Source organism: Callospermophilus lateralis, chromosome 2 (assembly GCF_048772815.1).
Source record: "Callospermophilus lateralis isolate mCalLat2 chromosome 2, mCalLat2.hap1, whole genome shotgun sequence".
Lineage (NCBI taxonomy): Eukaryota > Metazoa > Chordata > Mammalia > Rodentia > Sciuridae > Callospermophilus > Callospermophilus lateralis.
The window spans coordinates 173,315,582-173,339,290 of NC_135306.1; the positions used below are offsets into that span (position 1 = coordinate 173,315,582).

Below are 23,709 nucleotides of genomic sequence, written 5' to 3' on the forward strand. Positions count from 1 at the left end.
CTTTAGGACAGTCATTAAGCAGAGAGAGAAAACTAAATTAATAAAATGTTCTACTGGCAATAATAGAAAGAGTGGGGAGGTTGTGTCTTGGATTATATACAAGCTCATTTTGAGGAATAAATAGCATAGGACAACTAGAGATATTTTTCCATAAATGAAGTAATGGAGTTCTGTTCTTGGAATCATGCAGAAAGTGTTCACCAAACATAGGTTTAGGCGGAACTAGAGTTTTTGGTGAATTCTTACATTTGAATACAATTTAAGTAGAGAAAGAAGAAAAAGAATCAAATGAGAATCAGCAAATATATAAATATATATATTAACAGAGTTGTAATAAATGAAAGAAAATTAAAGATTTTCAGGCATTTTAATGAGTATTTTTCCTAAAAAATATATTGCTAAATATTCTACATGTAAAGTTCCAGGGAAGTGAGGAACTTCGTAAACACCAAGAGTATACAATATTCATGAAGTGTATTTTTATTTTTAAAAATTTTTTGGTTTTAGGTGTTTGCCCATACATGGAACTAAGGAAAAATATATCAAATATTTTCTAGATTAAAATTCCACAGGACTCAGGAAAAAAATGTTCAATGATACATAATATATATAGTTAAATGTCACCCATGGTCTGAAATTTTTAAAATATTTTGTTATATATAAGACCAATCTTGTTCCATCTAGCTTTCAAACAATTAGAGTGAAAATACCCTTCAATAATAATCTTTGATCTAGATAGATGTGTTATTAATACATAGTTTATATTATATATTTAGTCTTTCATAATTCATTTCTTATTTTTAAGAAATTTTAATTTTTATTATAAATTGACAAACTACAAACATACATATTTATGGATACAAAGTGATGCTAGTACAATGTGGAATAATTAAATCAATTAAATTAACATCCATCATCTCAAATATTATCATTTTTTATAGTAAGAACAATTTTAATTTATTTTCAACAATTTTGAAATATACATTAATATTTACTACATTCACCATACTGTGAAATATATTTAAAAGAAAAAAATATTGATTTTTTTAAACTTTGAGGCCTTATATGTTTTGATCAAAATCTCCCCATTCTATCTTTTGCTTTCCTCTGATAAGCATTTTCCTACTTTGCTTCTATGAGTTTCATTGTTTTAGATTTTTACTTAAAAGTGGAATCATGCAGAGTCTTTCGGCCTTACTTTTTTGCACTTATGTTTTAAAATTCCATTCATCTACTACAAATAAAATGCTTTAGTTTTTTACAAGGCTGAATAATATCTTATTGTATATATAAACATTTTCTTAATCCACTCATCTCTTGAAGGACACATAGTTTAATTCTATAACTTGGTGCTGCAATGAACATGAGAGTTCAGGTGTCTTTTGGCATTTTGATTTCAATCTATTGGGTGATATCCTTGGATAAAATTACTGGGTCATGTGTCAATTGCATTTGTAGTTTTATGACAGCTGGTCATATGGTTTTCCATAAAGGCTGTATTGATTTATACTCCCACCAAGAGTATACAATATTCCCCTTTATGCACATTTTTGGTGAAACTTGTCATATGTTCAATGTGGATAATAATATTTACCTCTTAGGAATAATGAGAATATTAAGTATTAATGTATGAGAACTGAAACATTTTACTACCTTCTAGTAAAATAGTATTTATTTTCATACTTCTTGAAAAAGGAGAGAGAAACAGAAGTATGATAAAGCAGAAAGAAACCACTATTAGATAAATGACAACTCTGAATTAAAAAATCATAAATGCAAAAATATAGAAGTAGCAATTTATTTTTGCTTTCTAACAGCCCAGAATTATTTGAAATAGCTGCTATTTTTCAAATCAATCATCACACTACATCTATAGTTTATAGGACTACTTATTTTCCCAGATTTTCAAATATTTGAGTGTATGTCAAGCCTTTGATATTTGTCTAAAAAAAGCTAAAGAAGATGTTCTTCATTTTGTCCCAATTTTTCTCAAAAGAATATTTGCATGGTACATTTCAACATGAGACCATAATTCCTTGCAATTTTTTGCATAATTGCAAGGTTTCTTATGATTTAGGACCAACTATTCTTTCAATTTTTTACCTCTTAAGAAATTTTAAATAGATAAAGTCAAAATAGATACATAGTAACTTTTGGAAACTTTCATCCTCACAAGGTAAATAAATTCCAGAATAAAGAAAAATGGATTATTCTAGATCTTTTCTCAAAACAATATACTAGAACCACTTCATATATATCACAGAAATCAATGCACTATTTAAAGGGACATTTTTAATATCCTTTTTTATGAAAGTGAAAGTATTGTGTACTTAATGATAGTCACAATGAATAAAAGTTCCTGACAGTTTCAGAATATTTCAGAATTTCTACATGTGTGCTCTAATATCTAGGACCCATTTGTTAGGGATCTATCTATTTATTTATTTTAACAGCTATCAGCACATTTTATTAAACCTTCATAAACTAGGATTTTTGAATGTTTGTAACTGTGTTTGCCAAAAGCTAATTAACAAGTTTAAGTTTTATAGTTTCTTTAGGCAAACTAAAACAACAGTTAAAAACATAGCCCATTTCTAATCTTAAATTAGTCTTATCTTATTATGTTTATATCTAAAGTGGATTTAAAACAAATCAACAGAGTGAAAGCTCTGACATCCCCCTAAATAAATATTCCAAATTGATAACAAAATAATTAAAAGCAAAATATATACATTGAGTAATGGAATTAAATGAAGGATATTTCAGAAACTTTGGATTGTCTTAAGAATATGTAGATAGATAGATATAGATAGATATAGATATGTATATTTTAATTTACTATGTGAAATATGTCCAAATTTAACCAATATGACTGGATTATTTATCTTCATAAAACTATTTACCAAATTTTAAAATACTATGCTATTATTCAAGTTCACAATACAGTTTTGAAAATTATAGAAAATACCCCAATACTGCATAGTGAATTGTAATTATTATTTTATTTTTATGCTATAATTTTTCTAACACATATCTCCACATAATATGTGCTGGGAAAACTGTTGAGGGAGTGAAAAGAAATACTTAATATTTAAATTTCCATTTTTTTATTCTAATTTGTTGTATATGACAGAAGAATACATTACAATGTATGTTACAAATATAAGCACAATTTTTTATATCTCTGGTTGTATACAAAGTATATTCACACAATTTGTGTCTTCATTCATGAACTTAGGGTAATGTTATACATCTCATTCTACTGTTGTTTTCACCACCACGCCCTCTTCCTTTGATTCCCACCACTTTGCCCTATCTAGAGTTCATCTGATATTCCCAGGCTCCCCCTCCCAGATCCACTATGAATCAGTCTCTTTATATCAGAGAAAACATTCAGCATTTGGTTTTTGAGGATTGACTAACTTCACTTAGCATTATATTCTCCAACTCCATCCCATTTACTTGCAAATGCCATGATTTTATTCTCTTTTATTGCTGAGTAATATTCCATTGTGTATATATGCCACAGATTATTTATTCATTTATCTACTGAAGGGCAAATAGGTTGGTCCCATGGTTTAGCTATTGTGAATTGTGCCACTATAAACATTGATGTGGCTGTGTCCCTGTAGTATGCTGTTTTTAAGTCCTTTGGGGTAAGACTGAGGAGAGGGATAGCTGGGTCAAAAGGTGGTTCCATTCCAGTTTTCCAAAGAATCTTCCAGATTGTCTGCACCATTGTGCAGTCCCACCAGCAATGTATGAGTGTGCCTTTATTCCCACATCCTCACCAACACTTATTGTTGTTTGTATTCTTAACAGCTGTCATTCTGACTGGAGTGAGATGGTATCTTAGAGTAGTTTTGATTTGCATTTCTCTAATTGCTAGAAAGGATAAACATTTTTTCATACATTTGTTGATTGATTGACTATTCTCTTCTGAGAAGTGTCTATTGATGTCCTTGGCCCATTTATTGATCGGGTTATTTGTTTTTGTTTTGTTTTTGGTATTTAGCTTTTTGAGTTCTTTAAATATCCTAGAGATTAGTGCTCTATTTGATGTACAAGTGGTAAAAATGTGTTTCCGAGCTGTAGGTTCTCTATTATCCTCACTGATTGTTTCTTTTGCTAAGAAGAAGTGTTTTAATTTGAATTCATCCCATTTATTAATTCTTGATTTTAATTCTTGCCCTATAGGAATCTTTTAAGGAAGCAGGACATAATCTGACATAATGATATTTGAGCCTACGTTTTCTTTTATTAGACACAGGATCTCTTATGTAAATTCTAGGTCATTGATCCACTTTGAGTTGAGTTTTGTGCATGGTGAGAGATAGGGTTTAATTTCATTTTGATGCATATGGATTTCCAGTTATCCCAGCACCATTCTTGAAGAGGCTATCTTTTCTCCAATGTATGTTTTTAGTTGCTTTGTCTAATATAAGCTAACTGTAATTATGTGGGTTAGTCTCTCTGTCCTCTGTTCTGTATCATTGGTCTACCAGTCTATTTTGGTGCCAATACCATGCTGTTTTTGTTAATATTGCTCTGTAGTATAAAGTCTGGTATAGTGATGCCACCTGCTTCACTCTTATTGCTAAAGATTGCTTTAGCTATTTTCGGTCTCTTATTTTTCCAGATGAATTTTATGACTGATTTTTCTATTTCTCTGAGGAATGCCATTGGGATTTTTATTGGAATTGCATGAAATCTGTATAGTGCTTTTGGTAGTGTGGTCATTTTGACAACATAAAGTCTGCCTATCCAAGAACAAGGGAGATCATCTTTCCATCTTCTAAGGTCTTCTTTCTTTCTTTAGTGTTCTGTGTTTTGGTTGTAGAGGTCTTTGAACTTTTTTGTTAGGTTGATTCCCATGTTTTTTATTTTATTTATTTATTTTGGAGGCTATTGAGAATGGGATAGTCTTCCACATTTCCCTTTCAGAGGATTTGTCACTGATGTACAGAAATGCCTTTGATTTATGGGTATTGATTTTGTATCCTACTACTTTGCTGCATTCATTTATTAATTCTAGAAGTTTTCTGGTGGAACTGTTTGGGTCTTCAAAGTATAGAATCATATTGTCAGCAAATAGTGCTAATTTGAGTTTTTCTTTTCCTATGTGTATCCCTTTAATTTCTTTTGTCTGTGTAATTGCTCTGGCCAGTATTTCAAGAACTATGTTAAATAGAAGTGGTAAAAGAGGGCATTCCTGTCTTGGTCCAGTTTTTAGAGGGAATGCTCTCAATTTTTCTCCATTTAGAATGATGTTGGCCTGCGGCTTAGCATAGATAGCCTTTATGATGTTGAGATAAGTTCCTGTTATCTCTAGTTTTTCTAGTTTTTGAACATGAAAGGGAGCTTTATTTTGTTGAATGCTTTTTCTACATCTATTGAAATGATCATATGTTTCTTATATTTAAGTCTATTGATGGGATAAATTACATTTGTTGATTTCCACACATTAAACCAAACTTACATCCCTGGGATGAACCCCACTTGATCGTTGTGTACTATCTTTTTGATATGTTTTTGTATTTTATGTGCCAGGATTTTACTGAGAATTTTTGCATTTATGTTCATTAGAGATATTGGTCTGAAATTTTCTGTCTTTGGTGTGTCTTTGCCTGCTTTTGGAATCAGGGTGATATTGGCCTCATAGAATGAGTTTGAAAGTGCTCCCTCTTTTTCTATTTCCTGAAATAAATTGAAGAGTATTGGTATTAGTTCTTCTTTAAAGGTCTTGTAGAACTCGGCTGTGTATCCATCCGGTTCTTGGTTGGTAGGCTTCTGATGGCATCTTCTATTTCATTGCTTGAGATTGATCTGTTTAAACTGTGTATATCATATTGATTCAATATGAGCAAACCACCACGTGACTCTAGAAATTTGTAAATGTCTTTGATATTTTCTATTTTATTGGAGTACAAATTTTCAAAATAATTTCTAATTATCTTCTGAATTTCCTTAGTGTCTGTTGTGATATTTCCTTTTTTATCACCTATGTTAGTAATTTGAGTTTTCTCTCTCCTTCTCTTCATTACATGGCTAAGGGCTTGTCAATTTTATTTAATTTTTCAAAGAACCAACTTTTTGTTATGTCAATTTTTTCAATTGTTTCTTTTGTTTCAATTTCATTGATTTTAGCTCTGATTTTAATTATTTTCTGTCTTTTACTGCTTTTGTTGTTGATTTGTTCTTCTTTTTCTAGGGCTTTGAGATGTAATGTTAAGTTATTTATTTGTTACTTTTTTTCTTCTTTTAAGGAATGAACTCCATGCAATAAACTTAGTACTGTCTACATAGTGTCCCAGAGATTTTGATACATTATATCTGTGTTTTCATTCACCTCTAAGAATTTTTTAATCTCCTCCTTGATGTCTTTTGCAACCCATTGTTCATTCAGTAGCATATTATTTAGTCTCCAGGTGTTGGAGTAGCTTTTGTTTTTTTATTTTATCATTGATTTCTAATTTCATTCCATTCCATTGTGATCTGATAGAATGCAGGTTAGTATTTCTACTTTTTTATATTTGATAAAAGTTTCTTTGTGGCATTGTATATGATCTGTTTTAGAGAAGGATCCATATGCTGCTGAGAAGAAAGTACATTCTCTCGTTGAAGGATGAAATATTCTATATACCTCAGTTAAGTCTAAGTTATTGATTGTGTTATTGATTTCTATAGTTTCTTTGTTCAGCTTTTGTTTGGAAGATGAATCCAGTGGTGAAAGAGGTGTGTTAAAGTCAGCCAGAATTATTGTGCTGTGGACTATTTGACTCTTGAACTTGAGAAGAGTTTGTTTGATGAACATACATGTTCCGTTGTTTTGGGCATATATATTTATAACTGTTATGTCTTGTTGGTGTATAATTCCCTTGAGCAGTATGTAGTTTTCTTCTTTATCCCTTTTGATTAACTTTAGCTTGAAGTCTATTTTATTTGCTATGAGCATGGAGACCCCTGCTTGCTTCCTCAGTCCATGTGAATCTTATGATTTTTCCCAATCTTTCACCTTCTATCTGTGGATATCTTTTTCTCTGAGATGAGTCTTTTGGAGGCAGCACACATTTGGGTATTTTTAAAATTTAACCCAATCTGCCAGTTTATGTCTTTTGATTGGTGAGTTTAACACATCAACTTTTTGAGTTATTTTTGAGACATGATTCGCATTCCCAGCCATTTTTGTTTATTTTTGGTATTTAACTTGACTTGGTTTCTCTTTTGATTAGTTTTTCCTTTAAAGTAATACCTAAATTTGCTGATTTTCATTGTTGTATTTCAATTCCTCTTCATGGAGTATTTTGCCAAGAATATTCTGTAGCAAGCTTCTGAGTTGTAAATTATTTTATCTTTCGTTTTATCATGGAAGGTTTTTATTTCATCATCAAATCTAAAGCTTAATTTTACTGAATATTAGATTCTTGGTTGGCATTCATGTTCTTTCAGAGATTTATTTATGTTTCTCTTGAATTTTCTAGCTTTCAGTGTCTGAGTTGAAATATCTGCACATAATCTAATTGTTTTCCCTTTATATGTAATCTGATTCCTTTCTGTTGTGGCTTTTAATATACTCTTCTTGATCTGTATGTGAGGCATTTTCATTATAATGTGCCCTTTTTTTGGATCTGTTGTGATTTTGTATTTTTGGCATCTTGTAAGCCTCTTGAATTTGGTTTTCCAATGCATTCTTCAAGTTTGGAAAAATTTCTTATTCTATTTCATGAATAGATTGCTCATTACTTTGATTTGGAACTATATGCCTTCCTCTATTCCAAAACCTCTTAAATTTGGTCATTTTATGCTATCTCATATTTCTTGAATGTTTTGCTCATAGTTTCTTACCATTTTCACTTTACTGTCTACATTATTTTCAAGATTATATATTTTGTCTTCATTGTCTGAGGTCCTGTCTTCCAAGTGGTCTAAACTGTTGGTGATGCTTTCAATTGAACTTTTAATTTGGCTTTGTTAAGAATTTTTAAAAAGTTATAAAGAGTGTTAGGAAAAGTAGCTGGAAAGTGTTATCCTGGTTCCCAATACTAATTTAAGAAACAAAGATGGTAAAAAATGATTTCTAGGCATATAGCTTAATTTGCCAATAGCAACATTATTATCTTCAATACTGAATTATAGATTCTTATGAATCTATAACATATTTTCCACTTTGATTTGATATAAATTCTTCACACATAATGTACTTAACATTGTATATTTAAGAATTTATATCTTAGTAAAATTAATAGTGTAGTAAATATTCTGTGAAAATCACCAACTTAAAAATATATTTCTAAAGGATTGTTTTTTCTGAAAGCTTTATTTGTTCAGCTTTCTCCCTAGACCCACATTTAGATTTCTGAGGAGACACAAAGAGTATCTGCCAACTGTTCCAATTAACATTTAAAGCTTCACTGAAATATCTCTGCTTTTAAAGAAAAAATATTAATAAAATCTGATAACCATTAAATAATAATATCATGTTTTACTAACTCACAAAAAGGCTGAATGGATTTCCTAAGGTTTTAAAAGTATTATTTCAGGATAGAATATAAAAACATAAGATTAAAAAGTTTGAAGTAAATATTGAAGAAGGTGCATAAATTAAGACATTTTACAAAGTATTTTTACTATTATTAAAATTATTAATAAAATAGTACCACATTTTTACATATAAATTTAAATTACTCATAATAGTTGAAAAGAGACTTAGGAATAGAGTTGAAGGAAGGAAAAATTTTAAATATATGTCAAATATTTTTTTTTTAAAGAGAGAGTGGGAGAGAGAGAGAGTGGGGGAGGGAGAAAGAGAGAGAGAGAGAGAATTTTTTAATATTTATTTTTTAGTTCTCGGCGGACACAACATCTTTCTTTGTATATGGTGCTGAGGATCGAACCCGGGTGAGCGCGCTACCACTTGAGCCACATCCCTAGCCCCATATGTCAAATATTAAAATGAGTTATTTTTATAAAACTTAGAGAATAAAGACAGATGTTATTTTGTTGATTCTAGAACATTACTGTATTTTTTTAAAACTATGGAAACCAATCAAAGAATGCCTTTAGCTAGAAGAGACATTAAAATATCACTCCACTTTTCATTTTACACATTAGGAAACTGAGATCAAACAGCAAGTTGCCAAGGTCATGAGATATCTCTGATTCACAGATCATTAAATTTTCAAATAAATTTCTATTGTTATGCCCTACACACTCTGATTTGCATTTCATGTTTATATTATTTTAAAAAGAACAAATGACATAAGTATTAGATATTTATTCAAAAATATGGCCTATTTCAAATAAGTTTTAGAGAACTTTAAGCATGATCTAGGATAAAATAGTTAAGCCTTGTAGCAGGGATGTAGTATTTTATTGTGGATTTCATTGCCTACGTGATAATTAATGATGTCAAATATTATCATCTCATAAGTTTACTGATATTTCTTTTGTAGTTTGTTCACTTTTTGACCTCTTTTTTGGTATGTGATTGTCTTCTGATTATTAAGATTTATTATGAAAATATATTTATTTATTTATTCATTTTTTGGATACAAATACTTTTCCTGGTAAATATTTTGCAATTTTTTTCATTTAGTTTTTGTCCTTTTTTATTCTGTTAATCACTAATAAAGGGCAAAATTTTTATTTGATAAAGTTTTATTTATCCTTTTTTTCTATTTGAACTTTTCTTTCTATATTAGAATTTTTTATATCAAGTTCACAAGGATTTGCTTTTAGAAATTTTACATTTTTAACTTTAAATTTAGGTCTATAATCATTTCATATTACATTTGTGAATAGTGTTGAAGAGCAAGTCAATGTTGGTTTCACACACACATACACACTTACATATGTTTTAAAAATCTCCTCTTTCTTTATTACCATTTATTGAAGTTAGTATGTTTTACAAATTTTTATATATAGATATATATTTCTTAAAAACTAAAATCTCTATGCATGTTTTTTGATTTACCATAGAGATCTTAGTGAATTCGTGGAGTTTTTTAATTCATTGTTGCATGTCTGTTGTTATGCCCTACCACACTGCCTTTATTAACGTAGCTATAGAGATCATCTTGAAATCTGCTGGCATAAACTCTACATGGTAGCACTTCAAAAAATTATTTAGTATAGATTTTCCAGATTGATGGCAAATTTGTGAAACAGATACTGTGGGAATTTTAATCTGATTTACATTTTATATGTATATTATTTTAAAAAGAACAAATGACATAATTATTAGATATTTATTCAAAAACAAGGCCTATTTCAATTGATAGACATTGTATATGTATATTTACACTTATTTATAACTTCTGTCATTTCTCTCAGTAATGTTTTGTAATTTTCATTGTTGTGATTTTTCAGTTCTTTCATTTAAGAAAGAACTTGGTCTTTTTATGCTATCCTTAGCAATTTTGAACACATTTTTTTTTCACACTCTTCTCCTGCCTCTGCAATGCACATATGGTAAATTATTTGATATTATTCTAAAGATATTTAGGTCTTGATTATGTTTCTCTCAACTTTTTCCTCTCACTCGTCTTAAAAATTGGGCATTTCTATTTGTGTCAATTCATATTTAGTGGTCTTTTATTTTGTCATTCTTATTTCTTTAAGCCCATCCAACAAAATTTTATTTCCTATAATTTCTATTTAGTTTTTTCAGCTTATGTGCAAAGATTACCTAAATCCTTCTCATTAAGAACACAATACCTTTTAAGTTCTTGATCAATAAAACATTCAAGTTAATAAATACCCAAAGTCCTGTAGCTTGACTGAGCTACACCTCCAAACACCTGCTTCTTCTCCCTTTCCAAATTATATCTAGGTTTTGATTTTGCCTTTCTTTTTTAAAATTATTTTTTAAAATTTATATATGACAGCGAAATGCATTAGAATTCACATACACATATAGAGCATATCTCTGGTTGTAAAGTTAACCTACAAGAGGCCATAATCTAAGGCAGGGTTCAAAAATCTTTCTCTGTAAAGGATCACAGACTAAATATTTCCATCCTTGCAGGCCACATGGCTCTTTGAAAACTGCCCAGTTCCACCACTGTAACACAAAGCTTCCAGACAGCACCTAAACAAGTAAAAGAGGTTAAAAATAAACATATGCTTAGAGAAACCTGAACAAGACTCAAAGATTTTCAGCATCATATTAAACATTTTAACATGTGCATGGGAATACAGATAGTAGAATAATAATGGGAAATACAGTACATTCAAGATTTTAGAAAATACATTACTGAAAAATGTGAATTTATTTACAATTATGTTTACAGTAAGATTCAGTGGGGCAGATTTGGTCTTTGATCTACAGTTTATCAATACTCTTTTGTGCTTTACTATTTACGTAACAGCTGTCCTTTTAACCCCTGAAGGATTAGCAGCAATATTTGGCTCATGTCTCTGGAACTCCAAGACCTTTCTACAGTACATGAACTTGACTGTTTTTGTTCTGTTCTCAGCCATGTTATATATAGCTTCTCTATGATTTATCTTCAGTGAGATATTAAACTTTGCATATGTAGACCAACTCTTAGTGAAGGATATAAAGGAATATCCCCTATCCTGACTTAGGGGAGTCTCATCTTTCTCTTTACTCTTCTCTGCTGCCCTGCCCCATGTGTTATAGCCATTTAATCTGCCCAGATACTAATCTCTATCTCTACAGCACAGTAATCCCTGCTTGGGTCACTCCTCTCTGTACTTTGGTTAACAAATTGACCTCAGGCAGAAAATTAGTGTAGTTATTGCATTCCTCATATTTTAGGGTTCCTAGCCTGGCACACATGATTCACAGTGGTTGGTGGAAAGAAGAATAGTCTATCACTGGTTACTCTGTTATGTATAGGAGGAGATGATTTGAATATTTTATTTTTAAATAAAAGAAAATATAATTACCTAATTAGAAATTAATTAACATAAGGAAATTTGGCTTACATATATTCACTAAAAACATAAGACCCTTGATTATAGGTATGGTCTGATTATGAAGTCACTGAAGCCTGTTATATATTTACCTTTTATTTTCTTTGTTCTGTTTTCTTTGTTATCTGTTGCTATCTTTGTTTCTTGACTGTTGTAGTCTCATGTTGCTTTTTGTTATTCTAGCAATTGTGTATATTTGAGTTTAGACTTAAATGTTCTCATACTCTACTGGAAAAAGCAAGGAATATATTTCGTTTTCACTTAGGCAAGATATTTTGCATTCCTATCACCAAGGGTACATATATTCTTGGAGTTGGCCTGAAGTTAATTAAGTGCCAAGTCCAATCACAATGATTTGACTAGGTAGTTGAAATTAAGTAAATGCTCTAAGAAATTACATCCCCCATCTTTAGAATTGAGCACTGATATCTCACCTAAGACATGACTGACAAAGGATGTACATAAATTTGTCTCAAAGTCTAGGTGCTCTGTAGAGGAGAAAGGAATTTAATATCAAATACATAAAAAATTCTCCATGATATATTTTCTTTAAGTGGTTATAATAATCATATAATCATATATATATATATATATATATATATATATATATAAAGACAATATAATTTAAAAATTAACCTTGAAAATTGTATGTTTTCACTTATTTCTCCAAGACAAAATTTATTGAACTTTATAAGTTTGTCACATTAAAATTTTCTTTCAATATCACACATTACTATTTGTGTGTGATGTGGGATCTAAATTTAGTTCTTACACCTATATTAGTCATTCAGAGTCGAGTCTCCCAGTATTGCTCTCAAGATATTCATGTTGAAATGAGCAGGTACTACATTAAAAAACCCAATGGCCAATGTTTATCTTTATACTACAGTTTTGTTCTATTATCAGTGTGTGGTTAAGCAGAAAGGCATTATAAACTTCAGTGGTTAGGAGTGCCAGCTATATAGAGATACATATTGCTTGATTTCAAGTTACAAATCTATTTCCCTTCTGTGTAACATTGAACAAGATATTTCATTAATCTATCTTGGTTTTTCTCATTTGATGGGATAAAAATATAACTAGCTAACTGTGAAGATTCAATTATATGGGAAAAAAGCTGTAATCTCATAACTTAGATTTTAAGCTATTTATCATTCTTTTGTATTTTGATCAACCTTGAATGCACAAGAGAATGGAGATACTATGCATGCACTGCAGGGCAATTCAATTTTATAAAATCTTTATGGAGCTTTCTGTGATTTGGTGGGAAAATACACACACACACACACACACACACAAACACACATTCACTCACTCATAGTATTCTAAGTTTTAATTTTTAACTTGGGCTTAAGGTGAATCATGGACTTGGATTTTATTGATGTGGCCAATAAAAAAATGATTTCCTGAATTGACTTATAATGTTTTGTTTGTCAATTTAAATAGCCATTACTTGGAAAATCTCAGTATCTTTTGTGTCTCTGAGATGCTTACTATCTTTGAAAATTAAAAATTTTGAGCCAATAACATTCATTTTTACATGACTGACAGAATTTTTGGAACAAAATTTACAGCTCAGCCAAGAAAAACAGATAGAAGCTAACAGCTCAATTATCAATGCCTTTTTCTGCTGTTACTACTCCAACCTTATCTTCAAACCCCAGTCTTGAGACATTTGAGCACATTTCCCATAGACCTGGTGATACAGCCGATTAATAGTGATGAGTTCTGTTCCCTCAAATATTGAAGTTTGAACATTAGAGAAGCACACTGAGGCAAGCATATAAAGTAAGGTTTATTTCAAAAGGGGTAAGATAGACTTCTTCAGATATTCTCATATCCCAAGAAATGAGGTGTTCTGCCCTTTTATATGTCCTAGGCTTCCTTTGTTCTCCTGCCTTTTTCCCCTTATCTTTATCCTTCAGTGATTATACCCAAGAATGCTCCTTGGGATGGCTAAAAGGTGGCAAACAGGTGGGCTGAAGAGTGAAGCGCAGGATGTAGCAGCCAAGGACGCATTAACAACCTTAAAGCTTGCTGTAGGGAGGGGCAATTCCTGGGACAGGTTACCTTAGCAACAGATTGGAGCAGGGGCAGGTTCTTGATAAGGGTGGAGAAAGGGCTCTGAAGGAATTAAGATTTAATCTCTCAGGGGACAGTCTTCAATTTGTCTACTCATTCAGAATTGGCCTCCTTGATCCAACCTGACTCGATTTACCTATCTATACTGACTGCCTGTCTAATTCTGGCTTCACTGGTATCCTTCATTGTCATTTAACATTTTACGATGTTTAAAGTGAGAATGATATTAAGTCCTTTCTGGAAAAAGGTAAGGGAGATACAGATAATATCCACACAGATAGGCACACATATGTTTGTCTATATACACATATATGTGTGATACACATATCAACATATAATACAAATGTACCATATAAATGTATACATGTATACTTGGGTATGTATATATTTCATTATATATATATATATATATATATATATATATATATATATATATATATATATATATACATATATTGTGTGTATATGTATGTATGTATGTATATGAATTTAACATTCTATGACCTCATGAAATTTCATGAGAAAAATTAAGAGAAGAATTATTGAAGAATGTAGGGAAAAATAAAATAAATTGTGTCTCTGAGCTTTTCAGCAATTTGGACTTACAGACTAATCTATGTTCAATGAATTACAACCTCATAGAATTAGTCACTTGTGAAATTTTTGTTAAATGATTCATTGAAATTTCAGTTAAATTTTAACCATCTAGCATCATTTTTACTTCATCTAACAAAGGTACACCTTCATTTTTCTCAGGAGAAAATGTAATTCAATTTAAAATTAATCCTTAGAAACAAAACAAACAGACAAAAACAAAAGAAACAAAAAACAAAAACAAAAAAGCAATAACTTCAGAAGTTCTGAGCTTAGAGTAATGGAGCATGGAGTCAAGAAAGCCCTGGAGTTCCATGTCTATAAGTACTTTGAATTCTGTACTTCTATATTTCTTAGTAGATTAAGAATTTTTAAGTATTAAGAATTAAGGTATGAACCCTGGTATCATGACACATTATAAAGCTCAAATAAGAAATAAACAGGTGAGAAAATGTGTGTGATAGCTATCTGTTATTACTTTTATTAGAAGACATTTTGACTGGTTAGACCACACTGAGAAGTTTCCCTTCTTCCCTCAGTTTCAGCCTATATTCACTTCCAGTTTAGAAATTAGAATCTTATATGATTACTTTAATTTTATGTGCATTTTCTTCCTGTACGAATATTTCCAATCTTATGTATGCAAATAATGTCGCCTGGACTAAGAACAATTAATCACCTCATAAATTCTGTTAAATAATTGAATGTGAATTAGAGCTACCCTTGAATCATTATTAGAGTCTCTAAAATCATATTTATTTTACAAAAGATTGCATTTTCTCAGTTTAACTTTATTAAGTCAAAACAAATAAAGTGTACTATCTTGTTAAGTTCCCTAGCTTTCAGAGGTCTTCTAATATTTTACCATTCACAGAGATGTTCTTGTGGCATATAATACAGCTAGTATGCTGAGCTAATCCAATATCTGAGCTATTACTGACATATCATAATATGATGGTATTTGAGTCCAATGGTATATGCTTGTAATACCAGTAACATGGAAATCTGAGGCAAGAGGATCACAAATTTAAGGTCACCTTGGCAATTTGGGAGACACTGTCTCAAAATACAAAATAAAAAGGATTTGGGTTGTATTTCAATGGTAAAGCACTCCTGGTTAAATTCCAAGTACTACAAAAAAGCAAATAAAAATGAAACAAATACAAAAACAATATGATGGCATGTACAATTCTAATATTTTTCTTTATACTTTCTGTTACCTACTCTCTTTCAAGATCTCTTTGCTGGGGACCAAAGAGATTCTAGAAAAGGTAAATAATTAAAATCCTGTGAATTAATGGCAATAATAGTTTTAAAAGCAATTTTTAAAATTTTTTAGTTCATTTTTATTGACCTGATGTAAGCTCTGGAGATGGCTATATTGGGATATATTGTTCCTTTTCTGAGATATATGTATGTATATACATACATATATCAGACCACACCTAGAAGTATATATGGTAGTTAAAAGGCACACATCCTTTATCAAGTATTGTTATATTTGATAAGTCATACTTTTTAAAGTGTTTTATAAATACTAATTCACTTAATCCTTATCATTAATCCTATACAGTATTTACTACAATTGTTTTCATCTTTATAGAAGACAAAACTGAGGAATTAATCCATTTAATTCCCAATGGATTAAAAATTGGTAAACAGGAGGAACCTGTTATCAAATTTCAATGGTCACAATCTATGCTCTGTTTTATCTATAAAGTGGAGGAGAACAATATGGAAGACTGATGCACAACTTTGAAAACTAACATTTTCTTATACCTGTAGAAAAAAAAAATGGAGAACTTTGCATAAGTAACACTAAATATTTGTGGCAGATGACAATTCCATGTAGAAAAGGCAGTATAAAATTCAAATACAAGTTTTGAAGTTCTCATACTCCTCTATGCTCTTATTGATTTAAATAATATCTTTATTGTCACAGATAAGGCATTGCATTATTTGTCCCATTCACTATCTCATCTTTTTTATCACTTGCTTCTTGCTCAGTGTGCTATGTATACTCTCTCTGATTATTTTTGCTCAAAAGCATTAATATTATTTGTATGGAAAGGTCTTAAAATTCCAAGCATGATTTGCTACTTTCATCCTTCTTCTCTATCTATATCAATAGTTTTTACTTTGAAACAAACAACCCAAACCCAGAGGCTAACAACAATCATTGTGGGTTGGTGGAAGTCAATGATTTTCCTGGGTCCCTGCATGGCTCATATCTACTTATTCGCCAGCAGGCCTATTCTAACCTGGGTTTTTCCAGAGGAACTTAACAGGGGCAGTTCTGTTCCAGCAGTTTAACTCAGTTATATCCTTCCCATGTAATGTCAGAAAAATCAGAGAGAAAGCCCAGTTTCAAGTAACTTCCAAGGACACAATCAAAATCAAAGGAAAAGTAAATATGCTTTATCTCTTGATGGGAAGATATGTAAGTCATGTGGCCAGGGATGTGGAAGAAGACAGAAATGAAATGAAGTGTAGGGATATAAGTTATTATTATAAACTGACAATTTTTCTATTTTCTTTTCTTAGTTTTCTTTTTACAAATGTTTTAATTAGTGCATTATATGTAATGGTGAGCTTCACTTTTACACAATTGTATATGCAAGAAATAAATGTGCTTATATTCAGTCAAAAGCATTTCCTATTTCCCTTTCCACCTCCTCCCCCCATTCTCCTTCCTCTACTTTAATGATTTTTCTTATATTTATTTATAGTTTTGTTTAATTAGTGATTTATAGATATACACAACAAGAAAAATTCACTGTGGCATATTCATATATATGCATCACATAATTTGGTCAATTTCATTTGGTAGTTCCTCCCTTTTCACATCACTCCTCCATTCCCCTTTATCTTCTTCCACAATTCCACAATTGCATTAATATCCCTTTAGACTTCACAGGATCCTCCCCCGTTGTGTAGCTTCTGCATATGAGAGAAAATATTCAACACTTGATTTTCTGAGTCTGGCTTATTTCATTTTGCGTGATTGTCTCCTGCTTCATCAATTTACCAGCAAATGCCATATTTTTTTTTCTTCAGCCACTGTAACTATTTGAATTTGTAAGCATATGTGTGTTTGTATATGACCAAATTTGTTCTCTCTGAGAATAGGGATTTCTTTAATTACCATCAGTGCAGAGTTTCTGGTAAATGTTCCAAGTTCAAGCTCAGCACTGTAGCACACACCTGTAATCCCAGTAACTCAGGAAACTGAGGCAGGAGGATCGCCAAGTGTGAGGCCATCCTCATCAACTTTGTGAGGTCCTAAGGAACTTAGTGAGAACCTGTCTCAAAATTTTTAAAATTTTGAAAAGAACTGGAGATGTAGCTCCATGATAAAACATCCCAAAAGTTCAATCCCTGGTGTATATATATATATATATATATATATATATATATATATATATATATATGATAAAACATGATAAAACACACACACACACACTCAACAAACTAATATTGGTTGGTGTATGAAATGCTTGATTTAATTCTAGTAAGTAATCAGATGAGAGCATTCATAATACAAATTAAAATAAATGTATTCAATTATTCTCTCTTAACTTATACCATAATAAACTAGATTTAGAAAACAAGCTTAAAGGTCAGTTAGGAGAAAGAAAAATTTTTAAATTAACCTCTGCAATACTCAAGGTGAAGCACAGTATCGGGAAGAGTAGAAATATGGGGAATAGTTAAAGATAAATGGATGAGCAAAATAATAATGGAACAAATCAAGGTGGTACAAATGCTATAGGTATGCTGACAATGAAACTTCCAATTTTTAATAGTTCTCATTTGGATGTTGTTGTATGGTGTAGAAATGTATTGTCATTTTTAATTTTGAAAAGTCAAGTGCTTTGGCCAAGATCACATGACTAGGAAGAGATGGAGGCAGGATTTGAATATGTATTTTTCAAATCTGAAGCCATTGCTGTTTTCTTTAAAGAACACAGTTATGTTATTTGAGAATTGCAGACATATGATGGGATGCATTTATATATGTTTAAGATTCAAAAATATAAAACACAGTGAATGCTAGTGCACTGATCTGCTTGGGTTGCCATAACAAAATGACAGATGGGTGAATTAAACAGCATAAATTTATTTCATTACTGCTCTTAACATTAGAAGCCCCAGATAAAGATAGCCATATATTTGGTTTCTGGAGAGGATTCTCCTTGGGTTATTGGTAGTACTATATTTTTCTGTCCTCACATGGTTATTAAATTTGGTGTAGTAGAGAAAAATCTCATGCTTTCCTTAGAAGAATATGTGTCCTCAAAGAATTGGGGATAAACCTTATGAACTCATTTAACCTTAATTATCCTCCATAATACCTCTATAGCCAACAAAAGTATGTAGTCATATTTGGGGTGAGAGCTTCAATCAACATAGGAAATTTTCAGGGGGATACAGTTCAGGCCTAAGAAGTGGAAACATAATTGATGGATCAAATCACAATATTTCAAAGACTTAAGTTGAAATTTTGGAAACATGCTTTAGTCCAGTGAAACATTTAGTGCATATTCATTCAGAATATTTCACTTTTTGCATACAGATCAAATGACTTTTCAAAATTATGTTTTAAACCTGAATTTGTAAATGAAATTTATAAAGTAATTTTTTTCTATATTTTATTCATTGGAAATGAATGACAGATACTTAAAATAGGCTGAGAGATTTTAGAATTCACTGAAAAGACTTGCTTTTCTTTTATATTACAGGCCCAACAGCTTACTGATCTGGAACAAAAATTAGCTGTAGCCAAAAATGAACTAGAGAAAGCAGCTCTTGACAGGGTAAGTTTATGTCTGTGAGCCATCACACTTTGCTTTTTGAAAAAAAAATGCTATAGTATGCTCATTGCTTTCTTTGATTTATTAATGCTCTTCCAGATGCTCTGCATATAAGACAGTTATAGAATTCATGAATATGTGATAGTCTCTATGGACTCCAATTTTTTCCTTGTTTTTGCTGCTACAATATATTTACTGAAGTTTCAGGCTCTATGAGTTCATGGCTTCGATTTTTAACTTATTGCTACATTTGTTATGTAACACCATGAATAAACATATAGCACCAACTAAGATGTTATGCATTAACATAACTCTGGATAAATGAGTTGTGAAGTAAATAGAAATAGTCATTGACATTCAATTGTTATAACTAGTTTTTAAAAAGGTCTTAGAATTTATGTACTGGGGAATATGCACAAGCACATTAAATTCATCAATGTTCATATTAAAAAGTGGGAGTAATTTAATTACTTATTTTTAGTAGAATTAATGTACAAAGTTCATATATTTTCTATAATGTTATTTTGAAGGCAAAATATAAACTTAATGAATAAACCAACAATATATTTGTATCAACATTGATTCACGTACAACATATAATGTTGAGTGAAAATTTTCAACATTATATGTACAGTATTTAACAATCATTCAAATACATGAACTATATGTTAACTATTGTGTATCATAAAATCAGTTTAAAGGACAATATATATATATCAAATTCATAGAAGTAATCGCCTTTGGAAAAAGTCTCAGTAAAATTTACTAGGGATGCTTGCAAGAAGCACTTTTCAATCTCAAATGTTTTGACTTTGAATAAATGAATGGATAAAGAAAAATAATATTTAATACATACAGATGCATACATGTACATTTTATATATTACATACATGTGTTATATATGGAGGGGGATGTACATTTGAGGTATGCAACATATGTGTATATTACATTTATGTATATGTTACAATTTTTGTGTCAAAATTATGTAAAATATTGTATGTAGTGCATATAAATTATATAATTAATGCAATATTTTTTAAACATTTAATTAGGAATTCTATTCCCTTGATATTTGTTACTTTGTTCTGTAGAGTCAGCAAAATAATTTTTTTAATTTTAAGAAAATATGTTCTGTTTTCAAGAGCGTTCTATTTTGTGATTACAGATTAGTAGTCATTTTATTGAGAAAATTAAGCAAGAAAAATTAATGCACTTATAAAAGTATATACAATATATTTATTTATACACAGTGTATTACTATAATTTTTCAAAGAAAGGAATGTGCCTCCTAATAACAAACTGGCTAGAAAATAGAAAGAAGATGGAATATTTAAATCTGGTTTTACCTTGAGCTTTGTTGATGTCTTTCATCAGCCACCTGTTACTATGCAGTGGTTTTGAAGGACCAGGCTAAGATTCCACTTCTCAGGGACTTTATTCATTTCCTCAGTATGGTATGACCAAACTAAGTTGGCTATCACAGCTAAGATAGCCATGTTGTCAAACAGGATATCTAGGCAGTGTCCTTTAGAGGGGCTACTAAGAGCATTTGTGAGTGCTAATGATATTCCTTTATCAGGCTTAGAACTCTGGGATCAATTAACATTTGAATGAGTAATTTGTTATCTTAACAACCTAACTTTTTTATTACTGCTGTATTTTAAATTAATTTATCTAAATAACTAATAATTTTAGGGGAGTATGCTATTCTGTGGAGAAGATAAATATAATTTATGAAAACTCTGGTTTTGTAAAGCTTTGTGTTAGTTCATAGAAAAGAAGTGTACACTCATATAGACTAATCTCTGACCATATTCAACTCATGCTACATAACATTACTTTGTAAAAAGGCATTTGAAACTATAGAATTAGTGAAATCAGAAATTCAGAGGTGACATATAAACTTAAAGTTCAAGTAGACCAACTTAAAACAAAAATTTTTTAGAGAAACCTTTCTCTGACATTTCTACCACCGTCTTTATAATAGGTTTTATGTCCTAAAAAACATTGAATTCTTATGATCTTGACATTCTGTTAGTTTTTATTATATCTAGTTATTGGATCAAACTGATATTACATTTTTTTTCTGATTTGATTTCACAGAAGCTTTTCAGTTAGTCATAAATTAATAGCATTAAAATGTTTTTTCTTGTGCTAGGTATTATGGGAAATAGAAAATATTTGATATCTGATTTTGACTCCCACATTTCTCATAATTTCCTGAGAATGAACAATTAGTAAATAATTATATACTGAGTCATAAGACAATAGAATCACAGAAAATGTAAGTATACTTGGGTCACTTACAATGATATAGTCACAAAACCCTTCACTGGTACATTATAATTGGGCCTGTGTCATTAAACCCAGGGTTAAGGTAGAGTTGCTTCTTCATCTTTAGGTATGTTTTTTCCTCCTTCCCAATTTCATTCTCTTACATATGCATTTATGTACCCAGCCCATACCACGCCACAGTCTGGATTTAAGATGGGAGTTTGCATGTTGTATTGCTTAAATAATGATTCCCAGAATCTTTCTCCCTATCTTCAAACTAAAACATTTTTTTTTTTTTTTTTGCTGAATTACCATGTTCAAATCCCTCAAACTCTTAAAATTTCTCTGGGATCAATAATACAAAGTACTTTATAAAGGTGATGGGAGATTTTTATGCATTAGAAAAGAAAAGTGCTTTGAACAATACCTGTCAAATGCAAAACAGTCATTATTATTATTAATGAATGAGCTCACAGAGCCTGTTTCTCTGTTAAAACAATTTCCCCCTTAACCATTAGAATTGAGTCACTCCTTTTATAGTGAACTATAAAAGTGTTTCATATTAGATGTTGAGTTCAACAAACCTCATGTAAGGTATGTATGAGGCACATAAACAGCAGTCATAAAGTCAAATAGAAATGTTGCTTATTTCAAAATGGATAAAAACCAGTTTAATGAAATTGCTCTTCACCTCTCTCCATCATCTTTATATGAGACTTTTTATATTATTCAGGTGTCTATCTCCTAAGAATAGTATATCTTGGCTTTAATTAAATACCTCAAAAATATTATAAAAACATTTTCAAACTCCAACTTGGTCCTCCTGACATATATAGTAAAAAAAAAAAAAAGTCTGAGTTTACTATTCTAATATAAGCAGCAATAATGTCAAAATCTAAAAATTAACCTTGAGGTTCCAAACAATCAATTATTTATTTGGCAATATCTTATGAACTATGGTCATCTTTCACAACTGGAATATAAAAATGGCCATAAGGAATAAAAATCCCTCAACCTTTTATACCAAAAAATGTTTGTATAGCATCCGAGTCTCAGGAAATTTTACCCAGGAAATTATACATTAATACAGATAAAATTTACCGAGATTCTCAGGACAAAGTTGTCAAAAAGAGAAATCTTTTTGCAAAAGCATAGTATTTGGCTTATAGCCAAATTACAAGAAATTGTTATTATTTGAATACATAAATGAAGTCATGACTTACCAAATAAATAAACATGTTTTCATAGTATTGTCCAAGGGATTTGGGTACTACTAGAGCACAGATCCAAATATTTTGAGTACTCCTGGGGTTGTAGAGTTGATTTGTGTCAGAAATAAAGTTGAGGATTCATAACTTTCAACTCTTCATGGTCAACAGTTGATATTACACCCAGATCTTTCTGAGATAGTGTTTTTATGTACAAGAGTTAAGATGAGCATGAATAGTTATAAATTGTCATTACTCTGAGATTAGATATTAGGAGAACCATTATATTTCTAGGATGTATTTCATTGTCCCCAAACAAAATGCATTTTTAGGAGAAAAGCACTAATATATATTCACATGAAATATTACTTTTTAAGTTTCTCACCATCATAAGATCACATATAACAGTTATTTCTTATGAACTTTCCATAGGATATAGTACACATATAAGTATTTTTAATATCTGTGATAATAATATAATTGTATTACCAAATGTGCTGGATAAAATAGAAATATTTCATTATTTCCTCATGTTAATAGGGCATTAGCCTCTACATTCTGAAGGATTTTCTTTACTTTTTTTAATTACAAATATTTGTTCAGTTGGAAACTGATGCTGCAGAAAAGCTTCCAACTCTCAAAGATACTGCATTATATTAAACAACTTGATGAACTCATAAACACACATGCAAGAAAATATATTGAAATGATGGTAAAGGCTAAGTAAGACATAAGATTAGGAAAGGTAATAGTGACTTTAAGGAAGGCACATTCTTAGAAAGGGTACTCAAGATCTG

The 23,709-nt window shown here is 30.5% G+C and overlaps 1 protein-coding gene across 2 annotated transcripts in view; it reads left to right on the forward strand.

The window, feature by feature from the left end:
- The window catches only part of Luzp2 (leucine zipper protein 2), a 477,784-nt gene that overhangs the window by 385,010 nt on the left and 69,065 nt on the right, over positions 1-23,709 (forward strand). For both annotated transcript variants that reach the window (XM_076844277.2, XM_077108699.1), the window contains one exon: positions 19,359-19,433. In XM_076844277.2, the coding sequence (XP_076700392.2) occupies positions 19,359-19,433 (75 nt within the window). The remainder of the gene's footprint in view (positions 1-19,358; positions 19,434-23,709) is intronic.